The 19,274-nt window shown below is 37.2% G+C and overlaps 3 protein-coding genes across 4 annotated transcripts; 1 reads left to right on the top strand and 2 right to left on the bottom strand.

Moving 5' to 3' along the window:
- The first annotated feature begins 2,686 nt into the window (after positions 1-2,686).
- Positions 2,687-7,958, top strand: LOC101303147 (DNA (cytosine-5)-methyltransferase DRM2-like). The gene is made up of 11 exons (XM_004305269.1): positions 2,687-2,856; positions 2,953-3,037; positions 3,132-3,166; positions 3,255-3,402; positions 4,335-4,434; positions 4,529-4,575; positions 5,363-5,476; positions 5,689-5,788; positions 6,120-6,211; positions 6,333-7,049; positions 7,209-7,958. The coding sequence occupies exons 1-11, from the start codon at positions 2,687-2,689 to the stop codon at positions 7,644-7,646; spliced, it is 2,046 nt and encodes a 681-aa protein (XP_004305317.1). The 3' UTR covers positions 7,647-7,958.
- Positions 7,959-9,553: 1,595 nt separating this feature from the next.
- LOC101308000 (cytochrome c oxidase subunit 5b-2, mitochondrial-like) lies at positions 9,554-14,070 on the bottom strand. Of its 2 annotated transcripts, none has more exons than XM_004302906.1 (6): positions 13,780-14,070; positions 13,612-13,697; positions 13,276-13,326; positions 11,460-11,526; positions 11,241-11,320; positions 9,554-10,011 (listed from the first exon to the last, which is right to left on the bottom strand). In XM_004302906.1, exons 1-6 carry the CDS (start codon positions 13,931-13,933, stop codon positions 9,970-9,972), a joined length of 480 nt encoding a protein of 159 aa, XP_004302954.1. In that variant the 5' UTR covers positions 13,934-14,070; the 3' UTR covers positions 9,554-9,969. The 2 variants fall into 2 exon arrangements, with proteins under 2 accessions (XP_004302954.1, XP_004302953.1); XM_004302905.1 differs by lacking the exon at positions 9,554-10,011 and adding an exon at positions 10,405-10,765.
- A 445-nt stretch (positions 14,071-14,515) lies between these two features.
- LOC101303045 ((6-4)DNA photolyase-like) lies at positions 14,516-19,274 on the bottom strand. Its single transcript, XM_004302889.1, has 14 exons — positions 18,972-19,274; positions 18,793-18,864; positions 18,562-18,642; positions 18,274-18,453; positions 18,113-18,184; positions 17,418-17,504; positions 17,181-17,279; positions 17,004-17,087; positions 16,564-16,650; positions 16,385-16,456; positions 16,186-16,299; positions 15,690-15,777; positions 15,505-15,600; positions 14,516-15,209 (listed from the first exon to the last, which is right to left on the bottom strand). Exons 1-14 carry the CDS (start codon positions 19,272-19,274, stop codon positions 14,998-15,000), a joined length of 1,647 nt encoding a protein of 548 aa, XP_004302937.1. The 3' UTR covers positions 14,516-14,997.

Below are 19,274 nucleotides of genomic sequence, written 5' to 3'. Positions count from 1 at the left end.
CGAAATAGGATGTCGTCGGCTAAAGTCTGGAACAATAACCGACGAAATATTTTCGTCGGTTTAAATGCATGAACAAAAGCCGACGACAAAATAGTTCGTCGGCTAAAGTTTGGATAATAGCCGACGATGGTCTCTAGGTTCGTCGGCTAAAGCCATCGCCGACGACCCTTTCCCGACGACACTATAGCCGACGAAGGCTCGTCGGCTAAGACTTTAACCGACGAATTAGGATAACAGGCCGACGAAAATTTTTCGTCGGCTAAAGTGTTTGTCCTGGTAGTGATTTTACCTTATGTATAGATTAGAGAATGAATTCCTTTAATCTAGATATTTTCATAAAAATAAAGAAAACTACATAATTCTTGCAAATTGATTGAAAAATGTTAGTGTTAAAAGAAAAACTCATAATCAAGGTATTTAAGACAACATCAATTAAGCTTATTTATTATATTGATATGTTATAGTTGAATGGTGGCAATTGTGTAAAATTTAGAAAAAATAAGACATAATATTTATCATAATTGATACATTTTAGATGTCTATCAGATATGAATATTATATGGGTTTTATTTAAAACCACTCTTTAAAGTTTAAAATTGGGTGAAAATTCCCCTTAAATTAATAGACGAACCAAATCTGTCAAACATGAACCGTTCAAGTTCATAATTGGTAAATCACACTTATGAATGTCTTAACGATTTTTAATATAGCTGAAAATTTGTAGAAATGATCTACTCATAAATATATATAAACTAAACGGTCAAGATGCGGATATAAGATCTAAAAATGGGATAAGCCGAAAAGTCCTCAACTTAAGAGTCCTCATTAGAAGGGCTTCCATGTATAGATAAGATCATTCATGTTCATCTTTTCGTATTTCTTGATTTAAGTGATGGACATGAGCATAAAGATTCTTAACGTTACAACAAAACTTCATAGATCATTTTCCAAATTCATTTGAGATATTTATGGTTTTTTGAAATTAACTACTCATATAAACTTTTGTACGCTATAAAATTGCATGATATTTTGGTTAGTTATTACTGTATAAGCTTCTCTTAATAAACAAAATTTACACAAAAATCGATTGTTTAATTAAAGTAACTTATTTTATTGGATTATTCTTATTGGATTGAGTACGTCAAGGAACTAATTTATTTTATTTTTATAATTAGATAAATATTACAACTTCGTGAGTCGAACTCACAACCTCTCGCTGCCGCTAGACCAAATGGCGCTGGGTAAATTAATTAATTTTATTTTGGTATTTTCAATTTCATACATTTATATTTCATTTTTTTTCTTACTTTATTACATAATTGTTAACGGGGATCAGGGCGGGTATGGAAACCTAATCCTCAAAGGGGACGGGGACGGGGACGGGAACGGGAACAGGGAATCCTCATTATCTTCTTACGGGAATTTAGACGGGTACGGGGATGAGAAATGAAACAGGGTATGAATATGGTTTTTTGATCCCCTGACCCTACCATCCCTATTATCATCCCTAAGTGGCATAGTCTCTCTTTATTGGATGGAAAGTTTTAAGTTCGACTCATGAAATTTAACAGTATACCTAAGTGTAGTAAAACTTTGGAGTAATGCTAGGTGAACCACCATTGGGGGAACCACCTAGAGCCCACCTGACGTGGCGGCTGATGTGGCATACCCATGTCATCAATGCTTAATTTCTTATTCTTTTATATTTCTGTTTTTCTTATTTACTATAATTCCTTTTTCTTTAGTTTTGTAATTAATTACTTAATTCTGTTTTTATCTCTAAACCCTATTTTTTTAGTTTGTTTGCTTTGACGTCTACAAATGTTTTCTTTTGCTCTTCTCATCTCACATCGATCTCCTCTCAGCCCTCACCTCCTCTCAATTGATTGGCTCTCTTTTTTTTTCTTTTTTTGTTTTATCTTGTGATATAATATGTGAACGTCTTCAAGTTTTCTTCTACGTTTGCATATGGGAGGTCTTTCATTCTAAATAAAATTCTGCAATCTGTCAAACCTCACACTTCGTTTTCAATTGATCGGCTATGATCCTCTATTTGATTTAGGTTTCCTCACAAGCCTCCCCTTTGATTTTTTTTCTTTTTTTCTTTTTCATGTATGAAATACGAATTAACATGTTTGGAATAGGGTTCATGGGACGTGGATTTGAATTTTGGTTTAGCTGGTTCTTGTGTTCTTATTAAATCTTGAATTATCTCTAGAACTCTTGTTTCTATTATAGCTTAGAACATGAGCTGCACAAATGAAAGGGGGATTTTACAGATTATATCACAAGATAAAAAAAGAAAAAGAAAAAAAAGAAGCCGATCAATTGAGAGGAGGTGAGAGCTGAGAGGAGATCAACATGAGATGAGAAGAGCAAAAGAAAACGTTTGTAGACGTCGAAGCAAACAAACTAAAAAAATAGGGTTTTGAGATAAAAACAGAATTAAGTAATTACAAAACTAAAAGAAAAAGAAATTATAGTAAATAAGAAAAAATGAAATACAAAAGAATAAGAAATTAAATTTTAATGACATGGGTATGCCATATCAGCTGCCACGTCAGGTGGGCTCTAGATGATTTCCCTAAATGATAATTCACCTAACATTACTCAAAATAACTCAAAGCTTTGTTAGTAAAAATGACGATGAGGGAGTTTTTGTCTTGTTGAAATGTGTTGTCATAAGATGACGACACGGCATGTCGTTAAGTTTGTTAAACGCACCAGGTGGCAGGCGTTTCTTCCATTTCCATTACCCACTTCATTCCTTCACAAACAAGTCTTTCTCTTCTCCTCCTCCTCCTCCTCCTCCTTCAATCTTCACCATCACAGAGCTCCTCTGCATTTTCACCTCAGGTAATTAATTAGGTTTAATTTCACGCAACAATTTGGCGATTTGATCCAGTTATTTACTGCTCTGTTATTAATGAATGTGTGCGTTTACATTAACAGGTTGAAACTTGGACCAAGTGGTACATTAGAGTTCACAGAGATATGGTACTACTACTTCACTGCTTTCTTCAGTTTCAATGTCTTGGTATTTGGGTATGATTTGTGGGTTTGTTTAAGATTTGGTCTTTTCCTACTTAAAGATTCGATCTTTATTGGGGTTTCTTTGTGTGATTTGACAGTTGATTGTGATTGTCAAGTTTGAGTGCACCCTTGAGTTAGTGGACTAAATTATGTTGCTCTGTTTCCAAATAATGTAGTATTCACCTGTCGATTTTACTTGCTTTTCTTGTTCATGTGTGTAGTTTTGTGCAGGATGGGAGTAGTTCTGGTGTGGAAGACAATGATATTGATTGGAACACAGAAGATGAGCTTGAATTGGAGAATTTCACGTTATCTCATTCTTCAAGTTTGGTACTTACGGGTGGCGAAGCTACTGCCGTCTCTGGGGAGGTAACGCATTCTGTGCAAAATTGTTCTGAAGAAATTTGATTAGTTAATACTGTTATGCTTTTGAATTGGATTTGTTATTTTTTCAAAGTAGTGCAAGAAATTTTGTGTTGTTCAGCAACAAAGTGTCTCTTTGGGCTACCTAAGCATTGCGTCGTTGCATATTCCTGGAAACTTTGTATATCCTTCTTTATAGTTAACTAGTTGAATAAGCAGCATCTATATGTTGGAGAGCGTATTCAGCGCACCCGGGTGCGCTGTATAATTTTCGCTATATGTTGCTGATAGTGTTACTCATGTGATTTGTAAGTAATCTGAAGTACAGTCTGTGTGAACAAGTAACATGCTTAATACTCCAACTCATAATGTGTACACCTGGTGAAGTTTTTTATTTGTAATAAACTTTTACTTTGTTCAGCTCAAACACGCATTGATCTTTCGAGTCTTGCCATGAAAAGATCTATGGAACCTCAAATTTGGAATTATCACATATTCTATGGTCAGGGTACTTTTGGTATCTGGACATACTTCAGCAACCTTAGGATTTTAGCTGAAACTATTCAGAAAATTCATATTGGTCTGTTCTCTTATCGTTACTGATAATGAATTGAATTTAGGATGGTAAGACTACTTCTTGACCAAAATATGTCTCATTTTATCCCCAATTTCAGTTAGTTGAATTGGATGTCAAAGTTGAAATTATAAATAGGCTGCCTTCTAATTTCCAAACAATAGTATATGTCTCTGTTACCTGGAATTTATTTTGTTGAAGGCAATGTTTCCTTCCCTTACTCGTTGGGTCTCCTGGTGCTTTATGTATAGTTAATTGCAGTGACAACTTCGGTTTCCTTGAACACTCTAGTGCTCTTTAGTGTGTTATCACAAGAAAGCATGATATAGATAACTAACATGCAATTTTCTTTTTCATCCTGAAGATGGGTTCATGTCCAAGTTCTTCCAATTCCAAGGTTCTTGATCAGTTTATAGGGATGGAATTTTCTAAGAAGATGGTTGAAAAAGCAATTGAGGAACATGGTAAGACCTCTTTTCATTCATAGAGGAACACATTGTTCTCATGCTTCATCTATAACTTTATCCTAATGTAACATTCCTATGATGGAATATCCAGGAGAAGAAAATACAGAGGCAATTCTGGAAACACTCCTCACCTATTCGGTGAGTTTTAACATGCGTTCAGATGGAAATGCTCTCTTAGATATAGATACTTCGAGTTTGTGTGGTTGGTTGGCTATACTTCTACATTCTGCCAAACAGAATTTGCACATAGCAGGGGAAGAGAGAGAATTTGCATGTACTTCTAATTTCACTTCTGCTGTTTTCCATCTGTATTGAATTTATGAGCATCACAGCACAACCTGATTTCTGCTGATTTCTTCTCTTCCATCCATTATTTTTACATACTATATGTGCAGTACCTTCTGATTTTTAGGTGTATTTCTCTTACTTGTCATGTTAGTTATAACACAGTCTCATGGTCCATACCTTCTACTTTAGAATTTCATCTTTTTGAGTGTTTCTAGTGCCACTCTGAATGTTTCTCATCCAATATTTTTTATTATCTTTGCTGGTGAATCGTATAATTTTCTAGCTAGAAAACTAAATTCATTGCTCTGGATTCTGGTTTCATGTCCAACATTCATCATATCTTTGATTTTCCTTGATGTACTGTAATAGTAAATTAAAATGAAGCTAATTATTAAGGAAAACACTGAACAAATAATATAAAGACATTTGAGATGTAGATGATTCCGGTTGAATGATTTCTAACTTCAATCTCCTTTGATTATTTGATGTTGAATGTGTCGTACGGTAGCATAATAAAGTGGGACATTGTTAGATTGTTCTTTGTTGTTCAGGAGCACATTAATTTTATTTGCAAGATTTATGTGTCATAGGTAATCTACTCCTATCTTATCTTCTATTTCTTGCAAACATTTTTCAGGTTCTAGAAAGTTCTTCCCAAGAACAGCAACAAACCGATTCAGATCAGTTTTCCTCTGATTACGAAGGAAGCTTTCCGGATGACTTTTCAGATTTGGACAGCTCTAGTGATGAGGTAGCTAGTCATTGGATTCTGTAAATAGCTTTCTTTAGTTAGAGCTCCCAGTTTAAATCGCATTGCAATATCTTAACTGTTTGTATACTTATTATTGTGTATGAGTGATAAGCTACTGAACGTAATTGGGTTAGGAGTTATGACAATGACAAGTGACTGGCAGGTTCCACACTTCCATGTATATCACAAAACTCAGTTGTTCTGTTGTGCAGGAAATCATGAGTTCTGCATCTGAGGAGGTAAAGCTACTCATGTCCTTAATCAAAATGGGGTACACAGAAGAGGAGGCTTCCATAGCTATAGAAAGATGTGGTAAAATATTAGTTTTTCTATATATTACATGTTGCTGATCTAGATTTGCTCAGATATTCCAGTACACATGTCCAGTTAGTTAACTTTTTCTTTAAAACAACTGTATCTGATTCAAGTATTATTTTCGGTCCAAACCAATCAAGCTACTTCAGAAGTATGAATAGACTCACATATTCGTTAAGGGGAATTATGGCTAACAACTTAACTTCAAGGATATAAAATGTACTGGTTCCTTTCCTTTATCGGAAGTCAGGATCGTAATCTTGTGCTCAAAATGCAGAGCGACAGAATGTCTTGGAAACATGACTAATCTGCCCCATTAAATTTGCAGGTATGAGCTCGTCACTTCTGGAATTGACTGATTTTTTATCTGCTTCTCAATTGGCAAAGGCAGAAGATGCCCTTCTTCCCCTTGAAGAAAAGGTCTTCTTTCTTTTTATTTACCTATCGACTATTAAATATCTGCAGTTTTCTACGGAATCAGTTTAGTTTCTTCCATATGTTAGAGTTAGACAGCTTCTGATTGCAGCTTCTGATCTTACAGCCTGGACATCTGCACACTGACTATGCTAAGAAGAAAAGGAAACTTCTGGTTGATGAAGTGTCGAAAAGGAAGAGGCAGAACAGGCTCATAGGGGAAGATAATGAGACAGTTCGTCTCCCAAAGCCAATGATTGGGTTCGGTATCCCAGCTGGACCATGCCAATCTTACAGAAATCTTCCAAAGCCAGCCATAGGACCTCCCTATTTTTATTATGAGAATGTAGCCCTTACTCCTAAAGGGGTTTGGGACACTATATCCAGATTCCTATATGACGTTCCACCTGAATTTGTTGACTCTAAGTACTTCTGTGCTGCTGCCAGAAAAAGAGGTTATGTTCACAATCTTCCAGTAGAGAATAGATTTCCTCTTGTTCCCCTTCCCCCGCAAACCATACATGAGGCATTGCCCTTGTCAAGAAAGTGGTGGCCTTCATGGGACACTCGGACAAAGCTAAATTGCTTAATAACATGCCATTCAAGTGCAAAATTAACAGAGAGGATCATGAAGGCTCTTGAGGGCTACGATGACATTCCACCGGAACGAGTCCAGCGAGGTGTATTGAATGAATGCCGTAAGTGGAATCTAGTGTGGGTTGGAAAAAATAGGGTTGCCCCTCTTGAGCCTGATGAATTTGAAATGCTTTTGGGGTTCCCAAAGAACCACACCAGGGGAATAAGCAGGACTGACAGATATAAATCACTCGGGAATGCATTTCAGGTACTAGTTTTTACTGGAATGAATGTTCCTTTAGAACACTCCTTTGTATTTCTTTAATTGGACTGCATCAATATTGTTTATAATTGGAATGAATCTTCAATTTAGATCATCTTATATACTCTTCTCTGACATTTTTCTTATGGGTTCAACCTATTTCAGATTGACACTGTGGCATACCACTTCTCTGTTTTGCGAGACATGTTTCCTAATGGCATGAATGTCCTCTCTCTTTTCTCTGGGATAGGTGGGGCAGAGATAGCCCTTCATCGGCTTGGTATCCGTATGAAGAATGTTGTTTCTCTAGAGATTTCAGAAGTGAACAGAAACGTCGTGAGGTGTTGGTGGGAGCAAACAAATCAAACCGGGAATTTGATTCACCTTCCTGATGTGCAAGAGCTGAATGCTGACCGCTTGGAACAGTTTATGAGTGCATTTGGTGGATTCGATCTAGTAGTTGGTGGCAGTCCCTGTAACAATCTAACAGGCAGCAACAGATATCATCGAGATGGACTCGAGGGTAAAGAATCGTCACTTTTCTATCATTACTTTCGCATACTGGACTTGGTTAAGTCTATGATGGCAGAGGGATATAGGTGAGTCCACAGAAAGCTAGTCATGTTTTTGGTTACTTGTATCCAATCCCTTTTACCATCTGAGTGAGACAGGATCATGCATCTCATTTTTGCTTCAGGTTTGGCTTGTATTGTAAATAAAAGAGAAAATTGTAGAGAAAGACTAGTAGCTCGTAGGTAGCTTGTATATTGTAATGCAACTCTGTGAATAGGTTGAAACATGGCTCAACTTGGTCTTTTTGAATAACCCCAAAGCATCTGCAGGCAACATAAGTGAATGAGGCGGCTACCTGAATGAGGCGGCTACTCAATTACATACTGTTCAGTAACATAAGTGAACCTCATCATCCATTCATCTGTTTCTCCAACTTGTCTAGAATAACCGAGTATGCATAATAATGCAATATGAACCCTTAAATTCGCATTCAGCACCTACCCCTAATCGCTATGTTGTCACCGAAACCCTGGGCTTGCTTCATTTCGTTCTTCAACTAAGGACTTATCCTTCTTGGACTTGATAGGGAACAAATGCATGCTTTGCTTGGGCATTGTTACTTTTTTAGTATCGTTTGTGCTACAAAATTTAAAGTTCGAGGGACTTTTTATTTATTTTTTTTTTTGGTTCCTTTATATTGTTTCGTTTTGGGTTTGTGGGAACAAACAAGCTCCAAACCAGAACACCTCCGCCACCACCACCATACCAACTTTCGAACCCCACCAACTCGTGTGAAAGGTAAACACCTTAACCACAAAGCTGACGAGAAAACCAGTAAGGTTGAGGGACTTGTTGACACTTGACAGGCATCCAGTAAGGTTGAGGGACTTGTTGACACTTGACAGGCATCTTCAAGTGTGCAGTATTAGACAAAAAAAAAAAAAAAAAAAATTTAGTAAATGGAATTTTGATTTTCATAGTGGACGACATCTCTCTCTCTCTTCGTATGCAGGCATTGTGTTGATTGGAAAGAGGTAGTCTGCAAACAAATGCATGGAATTCAGTAGCAAACTAGCAATGCTTCCAAAATTGCATTTCTTTAAAAAAATTCTTCTTTTCCTTCTATAACCATAAGGTAATCTTTAAATTCAGAAGGAAAAAACTCATTCCATAATTACATTACTTAAATTTTCTTCATGAATTTAATGTTGTGTTTGGATGAAGTAATTTCAATTCCATAGAAATTTCAAAATCATGGGAACAATTTCATGAATTTAAATTCTATTAATTAAGAATTCCATTGTTTGGATTTCATGATGTAGAGTTTTAAAATGACAAGAATTTGTATTTAGACTAATCTCAGGGAATTGACAAATGACACCTATTTTGTAAGGAATTCAAGTAGGGAATTTAAGCTCAATCGAGGTTTCAACGACTGAGACAGGTCAGTGAGTAATGGAATAGCCCGTTGGGCACTACCGGACACAATGAGAAGGAAGAGAAACGGCTCAGCCAGCAGCACAGTCCTAGGGCTTCATCAGCGAAGGAATAGCACAACTGTCACTAGCGAAGCGAAGCGCTCCAACTAAAGAAAGTCAAGGGGCCGCCTTGCGCAGCTTTAAAAACAATTCCACAGGATAAAAATCCAAACGGGGAAACAGTCTTAAGAAATTGGGGATTCTTTATTTTTAATTAAATTCCCGGAAATTCACCTGCATCCAAACACACCATAAAAGAAAAAACAAAAATCTACCACGAATTAGTTAATTTCCCTTCTTAAGAGGTAGTTCCTTGTACTTTTCTTCTTCTTCTTCTTCTTCTTCTTCTTTTTTATTTTTTTTTTTTTTGTTTTGAATTCAAAGATCAATGTATTAGAACTCTAGTCTGGACTCAAATCTTAAAGCAGACTGGGATTCTAAACCAAGTAGAACTCTAGTCTGGACTCAAATGCCATGGCTGCTAATCGGTGTGCTACGCTATTACATATTCTTGGGGTGTGAGAGATGGAAAAGTCTTGGGTATAGTTTGAATCAGAACCTTATTAATGTCATCCATCAGACTCCCTTTCCTGCAAACTTTCATGAATCATGATCTAAGCATGCAATGTCAGTAAGCGCCTATTGACAATCAGTTTGCACCTTCACATTGCTGGCCTGCAAAGTTTGCAGCAACTCCAACCCGTGTTTTGTTGCCAAGAGTTCAACATGTTTAGCAGATGCTGCATGAATAACCTGGCAAAGTGCGTGCGTTGCTGCCTTTGTCATCACGAACAACTCCTCTACCTCCAATGAGGCAATGACAGCGTTAGGGAGATAGCTGCCATCGACATTCAGCTTCCATTTCCCTGGGCACACCGACCTCCATTTAAGCTTGATAGTCGGCTTTGGCACTTGAGGAAACTCTTGTAACCAAGCTATAGCACCCAGCAGTGATTCATTTGCAGTTTCACTCGTGCCTATTATTAATATTGATATAATTATATTTTTGAATGACAAGAAAGTAATATGATTTAAGCAACCACAAGACACTTCGAAAACTAAATATATAAAGTCAGGAGGTGGAGGAGATATAAGCAACTTTCCAAGTAATCCGAGCTTGTAGTTGAATATACAAACCCATAAACAAAATCAAAGCAAAAGTAATGCACGAGCACATTTTTCATCAAATGTTAACAATGTATCAGAAGAATCTACTGAATATGAGAAATCACAAATCAACGACTCTAGTTAGGGGGCGAGGGTATTTCACTATTTGTTAGAGCTTTTTGTTAGTCCTAATTGTCCGTCACTGTTAACAGGTTGCTTGTTAGAGGGCAAAAGGCTGCTGGTGGTCTTGGTAGTTGTTTCTACAACCAAAACTTTTGTTTAATTTGATGATGGTGAAGGAAAAGAATCAAGTAGTACCTATCGTTTATTTGGCAAGCATTGAAGGATGCCCTTACAAGATCCATAGTTCCGAAAGGTAACCACCCTGTGTCTAACTTATCACAGAGGTTCTATCTCAAATGTTGCAAAAGCAACAGCCACAAAAAACTAGGACAAACCAACCAAACAAAATAAAAAGGCTTTTTCAATTTTCAAAGTCAATGATGCAGCATATACTGGATATCTCCTTCTCCCCTGACTTTATTCCATCTGAATAATTTCAGGCTGCACTTAGTGATGATCATCAGAGTGGTCTGGAGATCCGCCGGGTCCAACCACTTCAAGCTGGTAAGTATCAAATTAAATACATTAGGTGGAGCAGGCAAAATATGTAAGCCACCAAATGACATTTTATCTAAAGATAAATAGACACCCCATCTAGCCCACCCTATAACATATGAATCAAGCCATGTGTAGATACCTATTGCATGACCCCTACCATCTTTAGCAATTCGATAATGAAGGTTATCAACCAAAGTATTGGAACAGATAGTTTACTTTCAACCATGGGTATAGTCAGGTAATGGATACTGCTGGGCTCATTAACTCTGCACTAACTACGGCTGTCATCTAAATTTGGTTAATTGAAGTCAGTACTCTGAGCACTCACAAATGCATGTATGTGCGTTAAGTAAAACCACATCTAACTGAATCTAAATCCAATTTAGGACACAAATTTTCATTCCAGAGGGAAGGATTCAATAACATCCAACGCCGTCAGGGAGCAATAATAAATCATGGAATCAAGTTAAACACTTACCACAAAATACTGTGAGCAGACCGGGCATTCATGTGGCTTGTTCTTCTCCAGCCAAAACCACACAACATCATGTTCATCCTCTGCAATTCAAATACCAGGTGTAAAGTTTAGACATCGATTACAAGATATTTTTTTTTTTTTTTACATTAAAACTCAGTGAACAAGCATACATGTAAAAGCTAAAAGAAAAGAGAAACTATAAAGACATGAAAAACCCACCGCCTTCACCACCGGGGCATCCAACTATTCTCTTGTCGTAATAGGACTTCACAACTGCAGGTTCTTCCTATAGGCCAAAAACACATATAATAAGAATTTCACATCTTCTCATAATAAAAAAATTAATGAAAAAGATAAAAGTAAAATATGATTATAGACTTTCAAAAACCAAAACCAAATAACTTCTCCTTGCCGCAAAGAAAATTAAGAACATGTTTTATAAGAAGAAACAAAGGTTTTATTAACTAATGTTAAATTAAAAGGTCTGGTTAGGGAATCCTCAGAGTAAGAGAGACTCTACAAATCAAAGACAATGGCGACCAGGTTCACACAAGAAACAAGACTCACTTCAAAACAGTAACTGATGTGTATAAAGCACAAGGCAATCATAAAATATCCCAAATCTATCCCACACACACCCCTTTATAACCCTATAAGATGAGTACGTGACATTCCAGAATCCAAAAACTACCATCAAGCAGTCCCATAGGGTTTTACTTTCTTTACTTTCCCTCAACCCTGGAACCAAGTACTTTAAGAGCTCAGAACACCCCTAAACCAACATGCTCCAAGCTTCCTTAAGTACTACCAAAACTATCAGGAATAAGGGCAGCGGAGAAGAAAATGATCCACAAATGGTGAAAGTTGCATCAGATTTATAGTACCACAAACGTCATCTTAAGAGAACATAACCACCAATGTAACAAACTCAACAGTATATAAATTCCTGTATCCTTGGATGCATAACAAATTAGCATACTTTTGAGCTCAATAGTTTATATTTAGAGACAGATAAAAATACTTTTTGTATTATGGGTGCCAGTAGCTGCTAATTGATATAACGAGCCAGAATGGGATAGATTTACAAATAATTTTCATAAGTTTATAACGACAGGATCAGCCATGAAACTCATACGGAGTGTTAAACTGGATAGTATTTGATTACAAGTCATAGCATAGTATTTTCAAGCAGTTCTTTAAAGTCCCACAACGAAAACGGTGTGATGGAAATAAGTCTGATCTACACATCAAAATACCAAGAGATCAATAGAAAATTATTCACATTCTAATTTAACCACAATGCCGCCACTTTAATATATCCCCCAAAATATATTCCTTGCTCATAAGTTCCTTTATAATCAACTATTGCATAATACAACAGCGACCCTATACCGTCAACTTATAATTACAATTCTTACTTGCAAATCCATTTAATGAACAACACTAGTATTGGGATATGTTTTAAAACCTAGAATAAACCTATATCAGGTTAACCAAAACGGTATACTTTTTGGAACAAGTTTAAAAGCCAAACGGGACAAGCCAGTCCGCCCCCTGAACACCTGGTGACTGGTATGTCTGGTTCAACGTCTGGTTCAACCACAAAACCAGAATAAAATTAAATTGCAGTTTGATCACCCAGCACTATGAAAATGATCCTACAGCATGCTGAAATATAATGGTTAAATTGATTGATTATATACCATTCAGTCACACTCTCAATTTTCAATTTTGATAACCTGCTTGTTGCTACTATGATTCTTCCTTTCCCAGTTTTCAAAACACTGTTTGTTTTCAAGCAAGTATCAAGCACACTGCACCACAAATGTGCAAATTATAACACCATAAACTTAAGAGAACAATATCCCTTAATATCTCAAAAAATACATTAACAATATTGATCAGCTTCTAAGATTACACAACTCTAATTCACCCTCAGATTGCATAGCACAAAGCTAGATGAATTAACTTTTAAACCACTCTGCAGTAATAAAGTACAGAATCAAATTTTACTAAAACCTCCTATCACACTGACCTTTGTGCCGAAAGGGCCTTCGGGGTGGTCGATTTCCAGGATATCCTTTCCCTGAGAAAGATGAAAAATGCAAAATCAGAAAACGCATTCAACGAATATCACCAGCAAACTATTGAATACTCCTTTAGCTTCAGAACCGGCATAATCAGAAACGAAATACAATTCGTGATATAGAAACTCAGCTGACTTGAGTAACAACAATCTCACTCAAAATCTCAACTTCATTTCCAACATTTTCATTTCCAACAAACACATAATATCAAATCAATTATAAACAACATAAACTCAAAAGCTCGAAGAACACAGAAATGAAATTCGGAAAAACAAAAACCTCACCTGAATTTCAGCTGCGAGCTCCTCAAGCTCGTGGCCGGTCGCAATGGGCATAATCTCCTCAACCTTCTTCTTCACAGCAGTGTCCACTGCAACAAATCCACACAGAACTCAAATCAGCAATACTTTCAAGATCAGAGATGAAATTAGGGATTGAGAGAGAGAGCGTACCGGAAGGAGTGGCGCTGAAGTAGCGAGGAAGGGGCTTGGGGATGAAGGAGCGGGCGGTGGCGGCGGATCGGCATGGGGCGGCGGCGGAGGAGGAGGAGGAGGCGGCAAGGGTTAGGGTTCGGAGCTGAGCCGAAGAGAGGATTCTCCGCCACATGGTGAGGTGGTGATGGTGATGAAGGCTCTCTGTTGTTGATGATGTGATTTCAGGTCACCTCCGTGGAGATATATAGAGAGAGAGATGGGTGGTCTCTTGATCTCGTGAAAAATGGAGGAAATGGGAGAGTCAAGAGTATCTGAGAGACGCGGCCCGGACAATTGGGGGTGTAGGGGTTTCACCTCGCACGTGACAGATGGTGGTTGCGCGTGTCAACTTTCTCAAATTTAGATGGAATTACTCTTTTTTTTTTCTTTTTTTTTTATGAATCGAACATACAATCTCCCACTTATGAGAAGAGTGTTGTGTCACTCGATCAAATAATACTAGGCAATCAACGATGGAAATCTGCAAATCATGGTACACGTCACAGAAACAAATATTTGACAATGTAAAAAAGAAAAAAAGATAACAAAATATATTTGTTGAGCTTCTACATTTCTATCTCGAAGTTTCTAAAAACTTTTCGAAATAATTATCATTGATTGAAAATGTCTATTATGTTTTTGGTCGACAAACTCAAACTCTCAATCATGTTGAAATGAGCTCATCCTCAGCTGCACACCCATTATTCATAAATATAAGCACGTAACAACGAGAAACATAAAACCTCTACCTCGAGTCACACTAAGAGCATTACACTTCTTCTCATCAAGAACATCCCGTAGGAAATTATCGTGCATCCTAAGTTTGCAGTAATTGTCCGACCAAATATACGGATGGAAGTAATTATGGTAAACAAGCTGCAAAGCGATGTTATACTGACTAAAGACAGACAAGACAGCAATGTTATACAGTTATACTGACTAAGGACAGAAAAGACGGCGATACACAATTACAAGGCATAACTACATGATGTGAAGAGAGACCATGGGTTAGAAGGTTTTCCAAACATTGTGTGTCCGTGCTGAGTTTAAAGGTTAGGTCAGGCGGCAGCTGTTAGATCTGCATATAGTGAGTTATGGACACTTTCAAGAACAGGTCACCAGAAGAGAATACTAAATATTTCTGCAATGAGAGGAGGGAGGATGAAGGGGCTACAACTAGTTCATATATTTATGCAACTAGCTAGTTTTGCCACTCTGCGATACCATTAGCCCATCAGTCAGCTTTCTTTGCCGTTTGTTCTTTACCTCTGGCTTTTGGTCTTCCTCCAGTTTTCTTCTTAAGTTTATCAAATCTTCTTCACTCACCAAGCCGGTCAACTTCTGGTTCAATGCATATGCTTCAGCCATTTTCTTCTTACACTCTTTGCTTGCAGAATCATGATAAACCACTGAAATAGTAGAATAACATAATCAGACACGCTTTCTCAGGCCTCTAAAATGCTTTTCTGCCCAGTCCCCACAACAAACGAACAAAAATCACATTATAAGTAACATTATAGCATTGCGCATCTTTGGTTGGTTTCCCACCGAACCAAAATTTCACCTCTCATTCCCTCAAAATCCTATAATACTGTGATTATCCCGAGAATGAAGATGACAGGATTATTTATACTGCAATAGTGTTAGGCACACAAACGTTGCCCTCCAATTTAAGCTGACATATATAATAATGACAGAACTGACCTGGCTTTGGATAATCTCTTCCAATTATGCACTTTGCTTTGTTCTGAATGCTCAGAGGAGCTGTCCATGGCTCATAAATATATTCCTTTGGCATATCTGTCCAATGAAATTTGGTTATACATTTCATACCAGAAAATCGATTCAGCAGCAAGAATATGATAGAAATGGGAGAAAGTAAAACATACCTTTGAGTACAGGGAGAAAATGTCTAATGTAATCACCATTTGGGTCATACTTCTTTCCAAACGAGATTGGAGAGTAGATACGGTTATACTGGTCATAATGAAAGTCAATCATGTAAATTATTGCAGGAAACTGGATGCTAAAAGCAACTATTGAAAGCACCAATATTCAAGAACAAATATTCTGAAATTGAGCAGCCAAATCATAGATAAAAGCCTACTTCATAACTCTCTAAGAAGAATCAAATTGTAAACTGTAATCTACGCTGACCAGGCTTAGAATCATCTGTCACACAATTCCAAAACTTAATCATGACTTTTGGTATTATAGCCTATGGAAAAATGCCAATGTTCAGAATCTTTAGATCTATGACAATCACCTATCTATCCTGTGCCAAAACAAAAGAAATAAATTATAACTTTATGGCTGAGATGCCAACGACTCATCAAGTCTCAACTCTATGAGAACTTGGAAAAAATGGGTGGAAGATATTCGCACCTGGTAGAATAATGATGAGCATGATAGCCATAGCCAGTTTCCATTATTGATTGCCCAATCTGAATCAATCAGAAGCCTCTCAAAAACATCACGCCCTTTTTCCCAGTGTACAAACTATCAGCAGAAACAATTAGTGTAAGAGAAGACTTAGGGAAGTAAAGCAAAATATTGCTGACATAGAAGAGTACTGAAATCCCACCAAATCACCACGAGTTAAAAAACATGCAACAGAATGTCGTGCTAAATGGTGCATCCAGCCCCACTTGCGGAGCTACAACAGCAAACATGTACACTATGAGCTTCAAATAGCATGCCAAAAAAAAGATAATATTAATATAGGATGCAGACTAAAGGATGCTTTCATGCCACAGACCTAACCTGGGTCATGATAGCATCGATCCAAGGGTACCCTGTTCTAGCCTCCCTCCAAGCTGCCAGCAAGTTATCATCATCATTCCAAGGTATCTACAAGAATGTGCAGTTACCAAAGATTTAATATACATATGGAACCTGATATGTCAAAGGTACAAATTGAGATTATCTTTGTTTATTAACATTCAAGGATATCCAATTTGAATTATTGCTTAAAATTAAAGTGCTTGTCACAGGTAATCATAATTTTAAGGTTTTGCCATGCAGGAACAAACTACACTACTGCTAAAGGACACCCTTATCTATTAGAGTAGCAGTCCCATTCAACAAAATGCATCATGCACTTTAGTAAATAGCATCCTATGGTAACAAGTTCTTAGAAATATCAAAATAGAGAAGTATAATCCTAGAAGGCTAGAAGAACTTAACTAAGCTGTAAGTTTTACCTGCTTGCATATTTTGTTTCCCCGCATCTGGTCGAAATTAGGAGTCCCAAATGCCACCGTGTAGAAAAAGTCTCGCCATAATAACTGAAGATTGAGATGATATTTCATATTTCAGAATTTAGAGTAAGAAATTGCAAGATACAATATAATGATTATAATCAATTAAGGCTGACTAACCTGTCCAACAAGTGATACTGGGGGTAATGTATGCCTTTTGACATTTTTCTGTACATCTTGAAGGCATGTGTAAAAGTATCTAGAAGAGAGACAACCAAACTACAAAAAGCAAAACAAGATGGAGAAAACAAACTAACAAGCATTAAGGAAATGCATGCGACAAACTGTGGCTATTTGAAATTCATCATAGAACATGATCTATTTTGAAAATTCAGCTCTTCTTTATGTAAAACTCACTTTTAAATAAGGTGATAAAACAGTTGTTGCTGGCTTTAAAAATGCAGATGGATCACCCTTAGGTTTCTCGAAGTTTGCCACCCACTCCTGCACCACCAATGAAAGAACAAATTATTGTACATGCCAAGAGTTTCCTACTATTTTTGAAGTGAATAAGTAATTAACAGGAAAAAAAAAGACACAAGCAGATATATATCAGTGGAAACAGTAAGAAGCATCAAAAACAAATGGAACGGTGCTAATTCATAATAGAAAGAAACAGCACAATGTCATACATGCACATATCCTTGAATTGGAAAATGCACTACTGCTTTGATAAGAAAAGAAAAAAGTTAAACAAACTATATATCGAAAACGAATTCCCACAATTGAACACAAAGTTCACATTGCAATTCTTACTCTAAAACAGTTATTTCACCAACCAACTGACTCAGCTTCATTAACCAGTGTTATTCAGGATATTTCTAGTAGAAGAGAGCATATATTGTTCAGCCAAAATCATAATGAGTAAGAACTATAAAGTACAACTTCTGCAATACATAAGAATCTTCTGGTGCAATACAACTTCTTGTGAGTTTGGTGTTTTTATAATCATAAAAGTGCATGCTCACTGTTAATGACAGAAGAAGTCACAGACTACTAAGTCATTGGAGCAAAAGCCAAATAAAGCTTCACAATGAAAATCTGCAATGCACCTTTTTTTCAATTGATTCTCTTAACCTCTGCAAGGCTTCTGACTCACCACCTTTAAAAGGAGAAAATTCATCCTGCACAATGTCTTTTGTTATTATAACAAATTCAAACAATACAGAAAATTAAAAAGAGAAAGAAAAAGAAAAAAAGCATTTACCCTGACCTGTTGAGCCTCTTCATAACCGAGTTCTTCAACAGTTGGAACTTCTGAAACCTCAAAATTCGCCACATTCCCAACAGGAGGAAGTGAAGAAACTGTCATAGAAAGGCTTGACGACATCCACAAGGGCTCTCCAGCAAGCTTTAAAAACGATTGGTAACTCAAAGGTGGCCTTCCCCCATTCTTTTGTGCCATACCAAGTAAATCATCCATCCATCAATCAACCAAACAAGCATACAACAAAAAACCCTCCATCACAACATTACTAACAAATTAATTCAAAAACCTCACCTTCTGTATAATCTCTGCGGGATTGAACAGCATATGACTTACAGGACTGTAAACCTCAATCCCCGCCGCGGATGCAAAACCCTGCCAAAACAAACAAAACATAAATAATTACAATTAAATCACATCCTGACACATATACATACATACATACATTTATATATAATCAATAATATTATAACTTCACATTATATGATTTCTAGTCACAAAATTGAAAAAAGTAGAGTTGCATACCTTGACTTTACCATCAAGAGCTTGGTAATATGGCTCGGTATCATACTCAAAGCAAAGCTTTTTCACATCCCACTGCTCAACCAAACAACAAATCAAAACCCTAAACCCTAAAATTTCAATTAAACTCCTGAAATTAAAAAAAAAATTAGGGAAAAATAGAAAATGAGGGTTTTGATTACCTCCTTAAGGCAACGAACGATGACCTCGCCGGGGTCGCCTTTAAGGACCAACAACCCGGACCCAAGCTTCTTGAGGCTCAAATCCAAATCGACGAGACTCTGGAGGAGAAACCGGATCCGGTTGAGGCCTGCCCTGGACGACCCGGGGGAGGGCGCGGTCGGGTCGGGCTTCATGTAGTGCGGGTCGATGACGAAGACCGGGTAGAGGAAATTGGAGGCCTTGGAGGCGTGCTCGAGTGCAGGGTTGTCGTGGATCCTCAGGCCCTTGCGGAACCACATTAGAGAACCCGACCCGGTTGACAT

The sequence above is a fragment of the Fragaria vesca genome, linkage group LG6 (genome assembly GCF_000184155.1).
Source record: "Fragaria vesca subsp. vesca linkage group LG6, FraVesHawaii_1.0, whole genome shotgun sequence".
Lineage (NCBI taxonomy): Eukaryota > Viridiplantae > Streptophyta > Magnoliopsida > Rosales > Rosaceae > Fragaria > Fragaria vesca.
Note: the sequence above shows the minus strand (reverse complement) of the source record. Positions and strands in the feature narration are given on the sequence as shown.